The following is a 20732-nucleotide window of genomic DNA, read 5'->3' on the forward strand; positions in this document are numbered from 1 at the left end:
AAATACAACAAGGCCATACCTACACCCTTGAAAATCTATGAAAACATATATATGTTTGTGTGTGTGTGTGTTTTCATAGATTTTCACGGGTGTTGGTATGCTGGTCTTGTTGTATTTGGTCTTTTCCTGTGTAAAACAATCTTACGCGGAAAAAGATCTGAATACAAGTCCAGCATACACACACACACACACACACACACACACTTATACCATTTTGAATTGCAGGTAATGTGACCTGCAAATGAGCCACATCAATTGGCCAACAACCTAATGTTTTACTTATCCCCTTTAAAAGATAAGCGATATCTCTGGGGGGATAGGATAGTTGTTACATCTAGAAACATCAGAATGGTTTACACCAATGTATTCATTTATCTAATTGTTAAAATCTAATTTTGGATATGTTAAATGCTGAACATCTAACCCTGTGATGGTGAACCTATGGCACATGTGCAGAGGTGGCATGCAGAGCTCTCTCTGCTGGCACGTGCGCCATTGCCCCGGGTCAGTTCTCTGTGGCTTTTCTTTCATGAGCTTCTGTTTCCCTGCAAATGACAAAACAGAAGCTCACGAAAGAGCTTCTATATCTTCGGTATGGAAAAAGTGGCTAAAATAAATCAACTACTCCCAATTCAGTAAGCAAAATAGGAACTCTGTTAGGATTATTGCATTGGAAGCTCAGAGAAGCCCTATGAGTTATTCCTAATATCCTTTACTTTCTGCCATTGCTATGAGATGTTCCCCACAACGTACAAAAAGGTAAGTGTAAGGGAAATCAGTGAAGTAGAGCTTAAGCTGATATTGCAAAAAAAAGAAGATTAAAGAAAAAATGAAAGAAGAATAGAGGGAAAACATGTGAAACTGCTTTTCAGTACAACCTAAACAGCTTGACAAATATTCTCTCAACTGCAGATGATATAATCCTCTTTAAAAATGGATGTACTATTAAAAATAGCTTCTTTCTTTGATGTTCAAAGTCTGAATCCTGTATCTAAAAGGCACAATAAAATTTATGTACAACAGGAACTGAGGTGCCATCTATGTGCAAATTCTCCCTTTTTCTTGCTATCGTTTACAAAGCTAATCCACTGTCCATTCTGAAGAATTAAGTTCAGCCATAACTGATGTTTTAATTCATTAGCACTCACTTGACTCATCTATTCCTACTGCTGCATGTTATTAGTTCCCATTGACAAGTATCATTATCAACAAGCATCCAGAATGGAATAAAAGCATATATTTGGAAATACTTTGAAAAGTCATAAAATAATAGTAACAGCAATAGCACTTACACGTATATACCGCCCTACCCCTTTATAGCACTTTCTGAGCAGTTTACAATGTCAGCATTTTTTGCATATAATCCCCAACAATCTTGGACCTCATTTTACAGACTTGAAAGGATGGGAGACTTAATCAACCTTGAGCACATCATGAATGGATTACCAGGATTTGTAATATTGCATGATATTCTAAAATTTTATGAGGATCCAAAAATAATTTATTAAGCAGTCCTAAAATCTAGTGAGGTGTGGTAAATTGAATTTTGCCATTATTTCATTTTGCTTTTATTCTTAAAAAGAAAAAAAAAGATTAAGCTCCCCCTATGCTTTATGGCGATATCACAAATGCCTTAATAACTACTAATATATTTTGATTCTTATGGCATAATCCCACCAGACTGGATTTATTGGTTTTAGCAGGAAGCAGATAGTGCTGAACATCTTGCTAAAATCTTGCAAATTTAGACTTAATTTCACTGAATTATATCTTGTATCTTAAATGTTGATAATGATAATTTTCTGTGTGTTGGTAGCTAATTTTAATATTCATCATTTGTATCTTTTGTTATTTTCTGTAGAATGAGACCGAATGGATTTTACTGTATTTATTTCATGGATTTTCTCAAATATCAATAAAACTAAATAAAATATAACCTTATACTGGATCATTGCTTGCATTAGGTTATATACACTATTCTGTGAGTGATGCTTTACTCATGGAGTATAGCACTTTGGGATTAATAATATGAAATCTGATTATAATATAAATATAAACAAAGAATATAAAATTACAGACTGGCCGGTATTGACAAATAAATGCAAACCCAGAAATTCTAAGGATTATTACATGGGTATTAATTTAAAGGATGTAACTTCAATAAAGTTCAGCTTTATTTACATCTGGATTTGAATAGAAGGGGATAAGTTAAAGCATGAAGGGGTGTTCCAGCTCCCTAAAAAATTGTATGATTTCCTGGACTTGGGGAGCTGTCTTGTCGTCCTTGGAAAAAAGACATTTGGTTTAAGGGATTGAAAATAGGTGCTACTTCATGCACACTCTGAATGCACACTCTGAATCACAGTTTTATATTAATCTCCTGTTACAAATACTATCTTTGTAAGCTTTAATAAACTTTGAACAACTTCCTGCTATGAGACAGATTGAATATCTACAGTGTGGATCAGATTTTCAAGCTGTTCTCAGAATTAAACACAACATATAGATGATAAAGGTGTAAATGTCTTCTAAAGGAAACGGTAAAATCCCAATGACTGACGCTGAAATAATCAATGTTGCAAGTTCCTTAGGTGATGTAGCTCACTCAGCAATAGATGGAAGTTCTTACTCTTGGTATAATGATGTTATGCTTTTTAAATACATGTGGAATCCTTTACTAAAATATGTAAATTGAAGAGGCATATAACAGAGATTAGAGACTAGATTTAACTATTTTTTATGTTTTATAGGAAATACAGTTGGAACATGCAAAGCAAGCATTTGTGCAACGAGATAATTCTCAAGCTGGAAGAGTCACAGCCATCGACTTCAGGGATATTATGGTCACCATCCGACCTCATATGTTAACACCTTTTGTTGAAGAATGTCTAGTAGCTGTAAGTTATCTTCTGTTTATAAATTTATACTGATGATACCTTGTTTTTATTGTTATCCTATTGCAATCAATTTACAGAGAAAGGAATAGAGAATTTGTGCCTATTTCAAAATTATTTTACACTTCTTTTCATTTTTGCTATATTCATAATCCATTTGAATGCAATAGAAATTTATATGTGATACATCTATTTAGGTAGTTATGTTAGGTTTTTTTTCCCCATAAGACTTTGGTGTTTTTCTTTAGGTCCAGAGTTTTGGCCAGCATACTTGAGCTGTATCAGACGACCTCTAGAACCATAAGGGTAAAATTATTGTGCTGTCTCAACAAATGAATTTCATTCATTCCCCTGTTGGGACACATATGCATGCAAGTTAGTTTCTCTAAGACTAACTTTTTGCTTACTCACAGATTGGCAATTAATGCGCATCAGGAACCAATCTGAAAAATGGATGGCAGGCTGGAAGTTCCCACATATTTTGCATGTTTTGAAATATGTTACCTTTTAAATGCACATAGCGTGAAACTTTGCATAATGTCTTAAATGTGATATAATCAGATAGACATTAACAGTAATTGTAGAAATGTAACCAATTTACATCTGATCTTGAATAGTATTGAAGAGTAATATTTAATTTTCTGGCAGTTGTTTCTGCTTATTGTAAAAAAAAATGTATCTAACTGTCATTTATATTTTGCAACCTACTAGAAAAAAAAGACCACTATACAATTTAAAACTTTTACATGAGGCTATTTTCATGTTATCTGTTTCCCAGTCTTTTTCCAAGAGCAGTATTAAAAATAAACAATATTTTACTCTCTTTTTTAAAATATCTGTACTCTCCTCTTAAAGTCAACTGATTCTCAAAAGGAGTTATAACAGTTTGCTATAATAATACCAAATCCCCAAATTTGTACATATTAAAACCTCAATTTAGGAATTTCTATGTAGAACCAATTTCCAGAATTCTCAGCAATAACCATATTGAAAGGAGAATTTGGGAAGTTGAAATCTGATGTTGATAAAATGGATCACTATAGGACAGTGATTTATAGCAATGTTCGGCAGACTAGATATTTCTTCCAATAGATAGGGCTAGGATAGTATTTGTATTTCTTGTACCGCTCCCCCCCTGGAAAACAGGTAGTCTATGTTAGATATTCAGGTGTGAACTTCTATACTAGCAGCAACTGTGTTTTCTAAAAAAAACTGAATAATTATCAAATTCAAATAAAATTTGTATTATTTTGGGTAAATGACCGTTTGGAAGAATGGATTTACTTAATGACTGCATGTCTTTCTTAACTGTGTGATTTCTTTATCGACCATACTAACACACTTTGTGATTATTGTAAAAACGATCATATAATCGAGTCAGGTAACATGGTAACCACTTAACACTGCAATGGTTTATAAACAAAATTCTGGACTCATTTATGGTTCTTAAGTGATGACTATCTATAATCTAGGCATTTCCATTAACAAGTGTGGATTTTAACATCCAGTATTTCAATAATACTACTCTGACAATTCTGGGAACTGAAGTTCATATATCGGGAAGGCACCTTTGTTAGAATAACTGTGTCTCCCTTTTATATGATTAAAAGTCAATTCTTTGAACATCAGGCTGTAGTTTTTTGAGAACACTTAAGATATGTCCTCCAGCCCGATATTTGTCTTTTAGGTCTTCCATATATTAAAAGTAGTGGTGGGATTCATTTTTTTTACTACTGGTTCTATGGGTGTGGCTTGGTGGGCATGCCTTGAAGGATCTCCATTCCCTCCCCACTCCAGGGGAAGGTTACTGTGAAATCCCCATTTCCTCCTGATCAGCTGGGACTCGGGAGGCAGAGAATAGATGGGGGCGGGGCCAGTCAGAGGTAGTATTTACCGGTTTCCCGAATTACTCAAAATTTCCGCTACCAGTTCTCCAGAACTGGTCAGAATCTGCTGAATAATACCTCTGGTTAAAAGCTAAAATGATTGAAATGAGAACTAGTGCATATGATTCAGGAAGTTCTGGATTGCACAACTGAGTTTTGTAAATGCATGAACTCTTTTTCAGTGTGATTTTTATTTGTAGAAGGTACAAAATGGCTGTGGAAGACTTTTTTTATTGCTAATTTATTTGAAGAAGTTTAGTAGCACATTTCCCAACTGCAAATATTTATAAAATTCATAAGCTTTAAGTAAAATGTATTATTGGGAAAAAATGTAGACTGACACAGGTCTCCTATAATATCAATTTAACTATAACCCTTAGCTTTTCAATTCACAGTTTCATTTGCCAAAGTTTACAAAAGATATGGATTACAATATATATTACACTACGTTAAGAAAGTTTGATTCATAATTAATTGCTTTTTCTATTAATTTTAGGAAAACTCACCCATTCTTTCTTTAATCATTCATTCTATTACTTAGAATTCTGAACAAACATAGCAATTTCATGCTTAGTACTATTATAAACTTTGAGGTTTCTGTTGCTTTAAAAGATTGTTAAATTCAGCCATTCCATAGAATGCTGTATGTTTCTGAAAAATTATGTCCATGCCAACTTACCCAACAAAGCACATATCTGATAAGATTGGAAAACAAAAAATGGAACACTGAAACAACCTTATCCTTTATGAAAGAGTGATTAATTGTATCCTGGTATGAACACATCAATCAGAACACAGATTGAGATGCAGAAATTACAGAACAAGATAGAGAAAATGTTCCCCAAAAGCTTTTATAAGATTGTGCACAAATAATTCAAAATTATTTGAAAAAAATTAGTGTCACGTGAGTGGACATACAGACTTAAGAATTATGTACATTCATTAGCAATATATTTCAATTCCTTTGAACATACAACGGTTTATTTTCTTTTAAAAATAATGCAGTGCTTACCAAGGAACTTATTATAAAGCCAATTTATCATAGCTTCTTTTAAAGGTAAAATATATTATCAGCTTCACATTTAGTTTATTTGGGCTACAGTAGTAACATAGCAACCACTTTCTAATACATCTATATTATATTTCTATTCTTTCTTTGATTTTGGTTCTTTTTGGGATGGGGGAGTAGAGAACAAAATTGTTCTGCTAATACTGTCTTTTAGTCAGAACTTAAGATAGCAATATGTTGAGTGTGTGTGTATATTTATGCATGTATAAATACACATACACACATGCGCACGCACACTGTATATTGATAAATAGATTATATATGTATAATATATGTATAATATTATATATGTATGTATGTATGCAGTGGTGGGATTCAGCTAGTTCACACCACTTCGGCAGAACCAGTTGTTAACTTTCTGAGCAATTAGGTGAACTGGTTGTTAGAAGAAATCATTAGGGAAGAGAACCAGTTATTAAATTATTTGAATCCCATCACTATGTGTATGTGTATGTATACACACACATACAAACATGCGCACGCACACACTCTGTATATTGATAGATTATATATGTATAATATTAGTATTAAAATAAGACCTCTTAAACTTAGAAAACATAACAACAAAGACACATATATACACTGTATATTGATAAATAGTTTATACAGTATATGTTTCCCTGAAAATAAGACCTCCCCGAATAATAAGCCCAATTGGGCTTTTGAGCATATGCGCTAAAATAATTCCTCCCCTGAAAATAATCCCTCTTCGAAAATATTGCAACACAGCAGCAGCCATGAGGTGACCATGCCTCCTGCACCTAAAAAATAATAAGACCTCCCCAAAAATAAAGCCAAGCACTTATTTCAGGGATCAAAAGAAAATGACCCTGTTTATTTACGGGGAAACACGGTATAATATTTGTATTAAAAATATGACCTTTTAAATTAAACTAAGAAAATATAATGACAAAAAAAATCTACCAAATTTAAAAAGAAAAACTAAAACTGAAAGAACAGCAAATTTTAAAAATCATTGGAAGGTGGGTTCTTTTTTTTTTTTTTTGCTTTTTGTAATGTTAAGGAGAAATGTAGTTAATTTAACATACACGTTTTAACTGCAGTATTTCTGAAAACAAAGCTAATGTATTAGAAAACATTCATTATGATAGTTAAGAAATAAATGACTACATTTAATTAAACCTGTTCTTATTCATAAAACTCTTTACTATTATGTTTATTTTTCAGTCAATTATTTTTGCACCACTAATCAAAAGCAAAAAATTTCAATATTTTATGGTATGAAAAATATCAATTTAAAAAAAAGGATTAAGAGTAGGTACAGGGAGGAAAAAAATATGCAACTGGATTTATTGCAAAGGTTATTTTGTGATCTTTCTAGTTTTCTCAAATTCTTTTGTCCAAATGTAATGACTGCTTGGGCATTTCCACCAAACCTATACTAATAGTTTGCTTCCTCTACAATCCCCACAACCAAGCTTAGAAAGGGTACAATTTATATATTTTTAGCAGAGGATAGTACCAACCATGAATTAACTGCATGGTCAGTTTTTGATAAGTTGCTGAAATAGATTTAACATGAATTCTATATACAAAGAGTTGAATTTTTTAATTCAAAAATTATTTAGCTTTCAATATCTGAGTTGATGTTAAAAATAATATTTTTAATAAATTATATTAAAGAGGTTATCTTGATATATTGGATATATAATGGAAGTTATTTACTTATTAATCAGTATTTACCACTGAAGCCAAACATAGGCTAAATGACGAATAGCTTTAGTTTATATTTATAATTTTTATTCAAATGTACACGTTTGATTTTTGCAGTTTTCTTTATACGAGCTCATGGTCCAGTGGATCTAATGATTTCTATTTATATATAGTAGTCCTAGAACTGCATTTTAAGCTTCAACAAAAATAGATTTGGACGTGATTCACATTTGTTGGCCCACATGTGGCAGGAATGCCATGTAACTGCTTGGAATTTGGCCCTCTGACTAAAAAAGTTTTCATAGCCCCATTCAACCTGATTCCTTTTGTTCAGGGTCCCTAGCTTAGTAGTTGAGTATTTGATTTGAATGCATGAGAGTTCAAGTTTCAATCCTTGTGGTTCCAGTTTAAGGAATTCAGGTAACAGTGTAAAGAAGGACTTTTTTTTTTGAGACTTTGAAGAACCAGTAATTGAAAACTTGCTGGATAGACCTATGACCTGATTAATTGTAAAGTACATTCATGTTGGAAATTGTATATATGTTTCAAAGGAGGAAAAAGTAAAAAGGGAACTTTACCACCCCAGAAAATGCATACATTTTCCCATATGTAATGCAACTTGCAATCTCTTTATATCTGAGGATATTTATTCTATAAAAAATTCAATTTAGTAAGCGTTTCTTTTTGTATTATATAATTCTGCAGCTGCTGATTGATGCAGTAGGTCATAGAAAGAGGATGATATTTGCTGGGCCACAGTTTTACATTTTAAGAAGCATGGCATTTATATTTATGTTGTATGCAAGACTTTTCATTAATCTGAATTTTTCCAAAATTATTATTGATGGACTAAATTGACTTATTCGCATTCTGGAATATCTTACCTTGTTTAAAAGTCAACTCAGTTTATGGCAAAAAAAAAACTGTTCTGTGTTTTGGGAAAAACAACATGTGATGCATTACCTCTCAGAATTATTCAGTTGGGCATCTGATGGATACTGAAAATATATTCAACTTGCAAGAAAGCTTAATGTTTGATTAAAGTGGTATCTTTAAAACATGTATTTTAAAGATATGACTTCTTTGAGATTAATGACTCAATAGTAAAAGCAAAGCTTGAAAAACCTTAAGAGATATTTCATTGTTATTTATGTTATGTGATGTCCTCTGTACTTAAATATTCATGACATTCCCCCTTTCTCTTTTTTATCATATTTTATTTTTATAGTTCCCCCCAATTATGTACACTAATAAATGTACATTTATTTGCATTTTTAAACCTTTAATATTTGCTCATTAGAGGAAATAAAGCACACTAAAATATTTTTTTGACTGCAACAGAATTGAAACTTGAACTCTGTAAATTATCACTGGCCATGTTGTTATAATTCTGCATATGTATTTGTTTAGGTTTCACTGGAACAGGGGAAAAGTTTGTGTGCTGGTCATGATTAACTTCAGTAACTTAAGAATCTATTATGGTCTTTTTTTAATTTTGCATTTTAAAAATCTTTTGCTACTTCCATTGGTGTTTTAGAAAACTAACAATCTTTCACAAACTCTCCTCCATGTTACAACAAACATATTCAAGTTATATGATTGAAATATAAACTTCAGTCTAATATCTTCTTTTTCTCTTCCTGCTTTTCTCATTACTTGCTCTGTTCTAGGCTGCTGGAGGTACTACTTCTCATCAAGTCAGTTTTTCCTATTTTAATGGATTTAATAGCCTTCTTAATAATATGGAACTTATTAGAAAAATCTATAGTACTCTGGCTGGACATAGGAAAAAAGTGGAAGTTACCAAAGGTTAGTTGAAATTCAATAATGAATTGGGGGGGGTCCATTTTCCTCACATTTTCAAGGTATCAGTGGGATAGGTAAACATTGATAAAACCCTTTCCTCATCTGGTATCACGTGATAAACAATATAAAAATGTTTTCTGGGCATAAAAAAAATTCCATGTGTCTATTATTTGTGCTTTCCTTTTTCCAACTGCGCTCGTATGTTACAATTAACTGGTAAATATACTTTGACTTTTTATTTTTAAAGATCATAATTCTTAAATAGGGCTGCACACCAAGCGAACAGTGGACACAAAGATGTTTTTCAAGTATAAAAACTTCCTAGGGTTGATGCCAAATTGGCAGCCTATTAAAGTGACCTTCAAGGAGTGTTAAAGAATTCCATAAAGTTGTACTGGCATTGCAGTAAGCTGATCTACAAGCCTGAAACAAGATGTTATCAGCTCTGTCTAACCGCTTTTATAGAGAACTCCCTCTGTAGTGCCAAACCTCCATTAATATAACCTACTGGGACACACATGGAAGCAACGTTCCACATCTCTGTCTCCTTCTCTTCTCTGTCTCTTTCTTTCCATTCTGGCCCACAACTGATTGATACCGTATGTCAAATATCCTAAATCCTGCTGTTAGCACTAAGCTGTAAAGGCAGACTGTTTTTCTTTTTTCTTTTTCTTTTTTTTTGCACGATGGATAGAGTATTTAAACATACATTTACACAGTGGCAGGCACACCATTTGTGGTATTTCCCCCCCCCCCTTCTTTTACAGCATATTGGTTTCATACTAAATGTTGGTGATTCCTGGGTCCTTTGTGGATTGGTCTCCTTGTTGTTTGATTAGTTTTCCCTTCTGTATTCCACACCCACCACCCCTTCTTCCATTGCAGAGGAGTTTGTTCTGGCAGCTCAGAAATTTGGCCAGGTTACACCCATGGAAGTTGACATCTTGTTCCAGTTAGCAGATTTATATGAGCCACGGGGGTAAGTTGAAATTACCCTTTTCTTTGCTGTGGAAAAATATATATGAAACAGTATGGTTGAAGAAAATACCGGCCACCCTTGCAGGTATCTTACTTTTTCATAATAGTTGATGCAAAATTAACTTTTATGATTGCTTGTTTCTGCAGACGTATGACAATGGCTGATATTGAAAGAATTGCACCTTTGGAAGAAGGAACTTTGCCCTACAATCTGGTTGAGGCTCAGAGACAGGTATCACAAGAGGAGGATGCAGATATTATTTTTACCTTGTGCAGTACTTTTTTATGTAAAGTTCCAACTCTGTTGTAGTGAAACGATACCAACTGTTTTTGTGGATTATATAAAATTGAATAGTTCTGTTTTATTTAAATTGGATCACTCAACCATGAAACAAAAGTGCTAGGTAAGTTCATATAGGATTTTGGCAATTTGTGTTGTACGCTATACTCCCTCAAAACTGGTTTGCAACAATTTAAGATCACATGATATTTTTTCCTCAAATCTTAATTTGTATTTTTATACAGCTCTTGTATTAGAAGATGATATGATGCAAAAGACAATGAAAATGTCTTTGCCAACTTCTGAATTTTTATATTGTCTGTTGTAATATATTGAAAACTGACACAGACCTGGGTGTAGTTCTGTTTTTCTAAAGCTATCACTTAAGTCAAACCAAATTATGTATGTTGAGAGCTTAGAAGGTTCCCCCACCCTCCCTGCTCTGAGTCTGAGCACAGACGCCAGTTTGACCACAATGAGTTGATACAGGCTACATTTTTGGGTGTAATAGGCCTTGAGCCAGGCCCTCCTCACTTGGCTGCGTCCTCCCTCCCAAAATCACCCTACAACAACAGTATATTTTTAGCTTTGCTTCAGAAGTAAGTATGATAGGAGGATGTTTTTTTTACAATTTACTCAGAAAACCTGTATGAAAGATTACCCCAAGATTAAAGACCAGAGATATTAAATGGAGTCCATATTGGAAGCTGCTATAGATATCACCAGGGTTGGGCAAAATAGCTAGGAATCCTGAAAGGCAAAAGAAGTTTGGGACTAGTGGGACAAATATTGAATTTGAGGGCACAGTCTACGGTATTTCTACTTAAAAGAAAAACCATGATGTACAAGGATTTTCCTGACAAATTGAAATTCAAAAGGGACATATATGGGGTATATAAGGAACACATTAACTAAAGAAAGAGCCAAAATAAAGTAGTAGTAGCCAGGATTGGTATGAATTTAATGCTCCCTTGGGATAGATGCAGAATCTTAAAAATCATATTAAGAATTTCCAGCCTCATTTCTAATTTAAGGAAAGCTTTTGTCCACCTGGACTGAATTGTGGGTTTCTGGCAATCTTTTTATTGACTTGCCTTCTATCATCTTTTCCTTTTTTTCTCCTAGCCCCTCTATAAGCTTTGATAAGAAATAATAAGAGCAAAAGTTCAAAATAAACTAACTGCTAAAATAATTTTAGAATGTACCTTTGTCAATGTTAGGAGCAATAATTGATTGGGAGCACGGGAGGGTATCTACAAGTTACTGCAAAATCTGAACCCTGAATGAACCCTGTTAACAAGATGGTAAAATATAGGTTGAGTGCTCCTAACATTAGCTGGCTCAACAGTGTTAAAGTTACTGTCCTAAAAATATTTCATTATTTGTCTCAACATCATTAGTAGAAAATGTAAGGATTCCTTACTGAATCTTACGCTATTTCCTAAACTTGAGTTTAATATAAAGCAAGGATAAATGGTAATAGATAATAATTGAATCAATATTGTAAAGAATTTTACTAGAGTAAAAAATGGTGAGATTACATTCAAAGGAGATAAATGTAAAGTTCTGCATTTAGTTCCAAGAATGCAAGCTTACTTACTGTAAGAGAATTGGTCTGAGTAGATCTCACTGTGAGTCAGTTGTGAGATGTGGCTGATGTAAAACAAATAAGGCAAATTAGGCTGCACAATAAATGCTTCAATGTCCATTTCTCAAGTATCACTTATAAGGGTGAAAGTAAGAGTTTCCCCTATCCAGTCATGTCGGCTATAGGGTTATACACAGGGTGGATTTGGTTTAAATCAAATTGATGTAAATCAGATTTAAATCATGATTTAAATCACTGTAAAAAGGCTTGATTTAAATCAACTCACTTTAAATTGTAATTTTTAAAGAGCAACTATCATCTCTATTCCGTAGCTGCTGCTCCTCTGACTTGCTGTTGACTCACCAACAGTCTCAATATTGCAGAATATACAGCCTCATGTTACATAACTAAGCTTCGTTTCATGCTGAATAAACTACATTATTAATGTATCTTAAATATAAAACACTTAATAATTTTAATTGTCTAATTTTATAGATATTTATGATGTATTTCTGTATGGACTGTACACCGCCCCGAGTCCCTTTCGGGAGAGGGGGCGGTCTATAAGCGCTAAGAATAAAATAAATAAATAAACTTTAGATAGACTGTTACTTCAAAAGCATTTATTAAAATAAATTTGATAAAAATAAAAGAATCAAATTTAAATTAAAAAACAATCCATTTTTGGTATTAAAAAAAAACCATCGATTTTTATTCACCCTGGTTATACACAAATATATCAGAAAACTAGAGAAGAATTACCAGGATGATAAGAAGACTGAAAACTACCAACCAATCATCCAGCTAGTTTAAAAAGTTGACATGGAGAAGAGAGAATTAAGGGACGCTTGAGGACTTGGTAGTTGCCCCTATGATGGGCATATTTAAAGAGAGGTCAGGTAGCCATGTTTGGGGATTGTACTATGAGAAAAACATATCATCTCCAAGCTATATTCTAGTCCCTGATACCATGATTTCCAAAGTATTTTGTAAGTGTCCAATTCGATTAATATTCTGTTCAAGTGATAGGTTCTAGAACAGCGACGGGATTCACTTACCTTCCCTACTGGTTTGCAAATGTGAGCGCACGCACCACCTCTGTGCATGCGCAGTGCTCACGCATTACATCGGGGTGGGTCCTCTATCAGTTCGCCCGAACTGGAGAGAACTGGCTGAATACCACCTCTGTTCTAGATCCAATATTCCTTTTTTGTGACATCGAAATTTTCTATGGAGGTTACTAAGCCTTGTAGCTACCACTGTGAGGCTCCTGAGTAGAAAATAGGTAAAAACTTCATCTGGAGCATATTTTAATATGATTTTAACTTATTTGAACCTTATTTGAACCTTCCAAAACCAATTCAGAACCTAGAACCAAAGCAAACCATCATGCTTTTATAGTTATATTTTTTCTGAATACTGCAATACGTTTTCTAAATAAAAATGTAAAGGTGACTGGAGGTGAGTATAGGAAGGCAATTTATTGGGAGAAAATAGATGCATATACGCTGGGAAATCCGCACGCATTTGTTGGAAAATATGCATGAAAATGCATAGTGAAAATTTTTACAGAGAAATTAGTAACATAGATGATGCAGAAAATTTGATGAGTATGTTGGAAAAATATAAACTTGATTAAAATAGAGTTTGACAGATATGCCAATTTTGCATGGTTTCTCCACCTGAACTTAGGAATAATGCCCATCTGGAACTTAGAAACCACTCTTAGTCAATCAATGAAGACAGTACAAGACATTGGTATCTTTGATTTTTAGGCTATTTATTAATGCAAATTTTATATTTTATGTTTGCAGTTTTTAATATTATTTTTATTTTATTGTGCACTGCCACTTTCAGTGAGATGGGTGGCGATATAAATAAATAATAAATATATGATTGCATTACATTTATTTTATGAAATTCTTGTCCTGAAGATAGGACAAGAAGCAATGGATGAAAACTATTCAAGGAGATATCCAACCTAGAACTAAGGAGAAATTCCCTGATAGTTAGAACAATTAATCAGTGGAATAACTTGTCTCCAAAAGTTGTGGAAGCTTCAACACTGGAAGTTTTAAAGAAGAGATTGGACAATTATTTGATTGACATGGTATAGAGTTTTACTGCCTGAGCAGGGCATTGGACTAGAAGACATCAAAGGCTCTTCCAATTCTGTTATTCTGTTAAACTATTTCTCCTATCTCTTCATAGCAGTGTTCCCTTAAGTTCCTTGCATATTTTAAACTCTTTTCCCATACATTCCCAGAGCTGCACAAACCATATAATGAAAATTAGTTAAGGAAAATCATTTATTTTCAGTCATGCCCCAAGTTTGACTTATTTTTATAGAAAACACTTTTCAAGCAAATCAGCTATATAGTAAATGGAATATAGAGATAATGGTAGACAAGTTGGATTGTCTTTTTTTTAGGTGCAAATAGCCGAAAACCTGAAAGAGTTCCTGTGTAAATTAGCAATAATTATGGGGCTTAGGCCACTTTGGCTTCCATTGAACAATGCTTCCTTTTTACACCAAATGTAACAAACATTATAAATTATGTTGGCATCTCAAGCCAGCTTGATAGTACATGTTATAGCCCTCTTACTGAAGCTCAGCACGTCTCAAAGGTTCAAGAATGGTACATTTTAGAATGAAATGTTTGTCTTTGTGTATTTTTCGCTATTCAAATATTGCTTACATATGCTATATTAATCTGATTTTTCTCCTTCTATTCTTTCTCCTCTTCTCGCTCTTCCTCCATTTCACTAACCTAAACCTTTTCCCTAAATTTGAAATTTTGCAGCATACTCCAACTGATGTCGCTCGACCTATTCTCATCCAGATAGCAGAATCTGCATACAGGTTTGCCCTTGGTTCAGTTGCTGGAGGTTAGTGAATTAATGAATGAATGACAGAAATATTAGCTTGACTCCCCCCAACCCCTGCATAGCTTTTGACCTTCATTATCATTTTTTTTCACACAAAGCTTTTCATCTTATTGTCATTGCATCAAAAATAATTTGACCTTAGCTATTTGGATTCTTCCCTGATTGACTGATGGATTGATTATTGATTTACTTTTTAACATTCTGCTCCTTTTCCTTAAAATCCAAATGGGCTGGATCTTTCCACTTGTAATTGTATGCAGCATTCCTGTTCAGAATTTATTTCAGCCAAGTCTCCCCCCACCCCAATAATCCTCCACTTTATTCACACAGCCATTATCAGCTTCCTATGCCCCCTGAATATGCACAGAAGGAACTGCTTGAAATATATTTTTTTTTCATTTTCATATATACCTGACAGAAAAATACCATAAATTCCTGTTCTTTTCTTTGGGAGTAAAAATACAACAACAAAACTTTAGTTTAACAAGCTGTTCCTCTTCTGACACTCAAAATTATCTCAGTGCTATTGTTCCTTTTTTAAAAAAGCTGATTTTATTGTTATTATTACTATTATTTTTCCTTTTGAGTCATTTTGTCTACTGGCCATTGCCTGAACAAGTCCTGGCAAGATTTTTGGAAGTAGGTTGACATTGCCTTCTTCCTAGAATTGACAGGGGCTGGCCCAAGGTCGAGCAGCTGTGCCTGTTGGGAATTAGAATTTATGGTGTCGTTATTTCCAGCTTGGTTCCTTTAACCATCATACCAGACTGGCTCTCTGCTTTTATTTACTGAGAGTTACGTGCCACTTCATTCAGGAGATTATGTGGATTACAGGCTGCTTAGAGTAATAAGATTAACAACCATAAAATAACAAGCAGCAAGGAACAGCAAACACTTCAGACACATTCTTCTGACAACAGAAAAAAGTGATAGCATATTAGTTTCTGACCAGTTAATGTTTGGGGAGGATTTTTTTCTTTTTTTCAGTTGGCAAAACTGATACCTTACTTTTGTGCCCTGCTATGGTGATACTGGTAGAATTGAATTGGTACATATTATACACTATATTGCCAAAAGTATTCACTCACCCATCCACATAATCAGAAACAGCGAATACTTTTATAGTGTATGTGCCAACTAATATAATACCTTATATATTATAATAGGTCTGTATGTATAGATGATAAATGTATCTGTATCTGTATGTATATGTGTGTATATACAGGTAGTCCTCGACCTACGACCACAATTAAGCCCAACATTTATGTTGTTAAGCAAGGCACTTGTTAAGGGAGTTTTGCCCCATTTTACAACTATTCTTGCAACAGTTGCTAAGCGAATGGCTGCAATCATTAAGTTAGTTGATTGTTAAGTGAATCTGGCTTCATCATTGGTTTTGCTTTTCAGAAAGTCGCAGAAGATGGATCACATTATCCCAGGACTCTGTGACCGTCATAAATATGAATCAATGTCCAATATTTGATCATGTGACCCTTGGCATACTGCAATGGTCATTAGTTTGAAAAATGTTCAAGTCCCCTTTTTCAGTGCCATTATAACTGACAGTTGCTAAATGAACGGTTGTAAGTTAAGGACTCTGTCTGTCTCTGTGTGTGTAGTAATTAATATATATGTTGTATAGTGTCACTCTTAATATATAATTTCTTAATTATAAAGTTGTCTGTTTCATTTTTATTTTCATCTGCTATCACACAAAAAGTTAAAGAGAGAAAGGATATCTGGCTTGTCCTTATTGTCCTTGTTCTTACGGCTGGTTGCTAAATGAATGATTTCTAAAACCCATGCAGTTTGGGTTCAGATTCTGGGGTGGGGGGTGGGGTTGTCATCAGTTTGACTCACAACTCAGGCAAAAGAAATTGATCTTGAAATGGGAGCTTCCAGGAAAGGCAGAAAAGATTCTCCCCTAGCCTTGTTGCCATTAATCCCTAACATCTTGTACAATTTTCACTTTTTTCACTCCTCTCAAATAAAAACCAAGGGCAGTAGAACAAAATCTTTGAAAATCAGGAAAAATATGATATTGCCTAGGAAGAAAAAAAAGTGGGTGGGGGGTGGTTTCAGAGGGGGAGAGGATTAAATATTATGTTCTGGTTTAGTCCCTCATGCAATGTATGAACTCTAAATAAACCTGAGGCTGTGAGGCTTAATACAGAGGTTTTCTTTCCTCCTTATTTAACAGCGGTTGGAGCCACTGCTGTGTATCCAATTGATCTGGTGAAAACGCGAATGCAGAACCAGCGCTCCACTGGGTCATTTGTTGGAGAGCTGATGTACAAGAGTAGCTTTGATTGCTTCAAGAAAGTGCTACGTTATGAAGGATTCTTTGGGCTATACAGAGGTCAGTATCCAGATGTTTTAGTTCTAGTTCAAGAGGTTTGATGCCTGTTTATATTTTCTTAGTTTTGTTCATCCATCTTAAGTCCAAATGGGAGCTTTTGGCATTCTCTAAAATGTGAGCTGTATTGCACTGATGATGTATTTTCACTGGGTCTGTGTCTGGCCCCTCACCCCAATTTCAAGAGCAGCAATGAATCTTCTTGCTAATATACTGTATTTTTTTCTGGACATTTTCCCCCATAAAGCCTAACATAAGAAAGTGTATAAAACATTTAAATAAAACAATCTTGTCTAACAAAGCAAATCTTACCATAGTTTTTTTTTAATATTATGGACTGCTTCTAATATTCCAGAACATTTTTATGCCTTCCAAATTATAATACTGTATTTTCTCCTTTGTGGTATATGATTGTAAGTATTTTTGTCATTTGCTAATTGTACTCTTTCCTAGCAGGTCTGATATATCTCTCTCTTAGCTAGAGCAGCCACTTCTATGCAAAATGCACAATTACTTCAAAGCCTGCTGTCAGACACATTTGAAGTCCTCTGATGTTAATAATAGCTTCCCCTTAACACATTTCTACAGTACATATAGCAGTGATGATCAAGAGGTCAACACTGTAGTTTGAGAAAAAACATAATAAATCATTGTCAGTAATGATGAGCTGGTACATCAGTTGTATTGCCTATCTTTTTCTTGTAGCAAAGGACCCAGGTTGTATGTATGTATGTATGTATGTATGTATATATGTGTATCTGTATCTGTGCAGGAAAAAATGTTTTGATCATGCCAAAAAGTAGTGTCAGTATTCAATTTTTTAGTGTCTTGATGAATGAGTTGCCAGCAGTTTCATTTTTGACCATATAACCATTGGTAGATGGAGGGATGAAACTCACAGACATATGGCACCTGGAGCATTGGGAATCATGGGAAGTATGCCACAGCCACCAATGCTGTAGCAGATTCAGTAAATGCCTAGAATGAGCATTTATTTTATCTCAATTCTGGAAATATGATTATTATTGGAATTATAATTTATAAATAGAGAATAAACATCATGGAGGGAAATGTTAAAATGCAAGTGAGTCTGACAATAAATGCATCTAAACTTTTTCTCATAGGAATCTCAGGAAGAATCTTGTCTCAAAATGTATTGTTTATCTTTCTATTTGACCACTAAATGGCTCTTAGAATGATTGGTTTAAATAGATCATGGTCCCTGAAGTAACTTCTACTGTTTTAGCAAATAAATTTAAAATGTGGTTTTATTTATTTAATACACAGTGTAATAAGTCCAATAAGTGTCCAATAAAGTACACCTTTATTTATTAAACTTAAATGCCAGCCATCTTATTATCAAGAAATTCTAGACTCCTTACAGCATCATAAAACCAAACACAGAAAATATAAAAAATATTAAAATGAACAAATATTAAATTTAAAACCAGAATATAGTGGGTTGGGAAGGTGGGCTCTTCTTTCTAGACCATTAATCATTTGCACCAATCGATACAGCCAAGTTTTGAGATTCTTATGACAGGGTCAAGAGGGTGGAAGCAAATTTTACCTCAACAAACATGATGTTTCAGAGGGTGGAAACCATGCTAGAAAAGGCCTTCTCCTGGACCTTGCCACCTGCCAACCAGAATTCCTGGATTGACAGGTCTGCAACATGCACCTTCTTCTGTCACCAGTGGATAGGCCAATCCTGTTAGGGTGAGATGCTTTCTTAAGTACCCTGGACTCATCCATTAACATCATTATGCAGATGATATGCTATTTGTTTTAATAAAACCTTAACAGGTTTTCTTTCTCTTTTTTTTAGTAAAGGTTATTTATTTTCCATGCTTTAAAAGCAATAATTTTGGATTAAATCTAATTGATTATATGTAAAGTGTAGGGTTTTCCCCCTAATTCACAATTTGTTGCCAGACTTGCTATGTTACCTTCCGTATAAGTCTCAATATAGATATTTGGGGGTGTTAGTTCTTATTTTAACATAGCTCACTGTTGTTAAAAATTTTAAGGTTGTGAAGCCATATTACTTGGAAGCAGTTCACTGATTTTTTAATGTAATATTGTTACTGTTTTCCAGCCATTTTACCTGTTTTAAAGCACTGAATGTGCTTAGGGTTGAACATTAGATTTTATGATGTAAAACATCTGCTCTATTGCAGAGTTACAGCTGCTTCCTTCTGGCAAATGTTTCATTTCCCACCCCCCTCTCAATTATTTTGCTTTTCTTCTGCTTTTGATGGTTTCTGAGTGCATGATATAGAATGCCAGAATAATTTTGTTTTTTCAAATCTTCTGCCTCTGATTTTGGATTACTATAGTTCTAATAGAAAAACTGAACACATGTACACACATTTTTTTAAAAGGTAGAATTCACATTTAACATCATAAATGTATTAAATTCATGTGAATACTCTATTTATATGCATTTCTAAGTTTGCACATTTTGGTTGGTCTTAGAATTTTTTCAGGCTATTATTTTAAAACCTGCAGTTTATAGCATTGTTATTTATTTGCAATTAAAAATTAGTTTTAAATCATTATGATCGTAAATGAACCAAACTTATATAGTACTAGAAAATCCTTCAATGTTTGCCCCTTATATTCTTATGAATTGTATTAATCCAAGAAGTTGTTCAAACGCAGAGCATTTTATGCTAATTTTCCTTTTTATCCATGCATGAAAAGTTTTGAAAATTGTTTTGAATTTTATTCAACCTACTGTTCTATATATGAAATGCAAAAATGTTGAACAGGAATTCTAGAGCGTAAAAAAAGTATTTCTTTGGGTGAGCATGCATCCCAAATATAAATGCTTGGATTTAACTATGTACATCTTTGGAATGATTAATTTTTATTTACCACAACACAGGACACAGAATTTGTGCTGGGGTTTCAAATTTTCTCTCTTTGATGAGCATGAATTATACCATCTTGTGGATCTTAGGAGGCTATTTAAAAACAGGAAGAAATCTGGGCCCTGTTGAATGAAAGAAGGAACAGTTATTCCATACACAATCCAATTGCGGCATCCATATCGAAATCCTCAACATTATGTTTAAGAATCAGTCCTTAATAGAGGAGCTGCCAAGTATTTGCCACATCATTTTATATTATTCACATCTCTTCATCATTATAGAATTTAATATGGCTTGCATCATATTCAGGATGATTCTGATTGGGCAGAAACATCCTTTTTATCAACTGTGTTTAATAAGCTATAAAACTACAAAATTATGAAAGATCAGCCATATCCCTAGTGTTGTTATTCTAATAACAAGCTACAAAAACTTT

General features: G+C 33.7%; 1 protein-coding gene across 2 annotated transcripts in view; it reads left to right on the forward strand.

Moving 5' to 3' along the window:
- Positions 1-20732, forward strand: part of SLC25A13 (solute carrier family 25 member 13) — a 135876-nt gene that overhangs the window by 80146 nt on the left and 34998 nt on the right. For both annotated transcript variants that reach the window (XM_081933511.1, XM_081933512.1), the window contains exons 6-11: positions 2751-2897; positions 9194-9332; positions 10215-10308; positions 10455-10539; positions 14980-15064; positions 17265-17423. In XM_081933511.1, the coding sequence (XP_081789637.1) occupies positions 2751-2897; positions 9194-9332; positions 10215-10308; positions 10455-10539; positions 14980-15064; positions 17265-17423 (709 nt within the window). The remainder of the gene's footprint in view (positions 1-2750; positions 2898-9193; positions 9333-10214; positions 10309-10454; positions 10540-14979; positions 15065-17264; positions 17424-20732) is intronic.

Source organism: Natrix helvetica (assembly GCF_964273705.1).
Source record: "Natrix helvetica genome assembly, chromosome: Z".
NCBI classification, from domain to species: Eukaryota; Metazoa; Chordata; class Lepidosauria; order Squamata; family Natricidae; genus Natrix; species Natrix helvetica.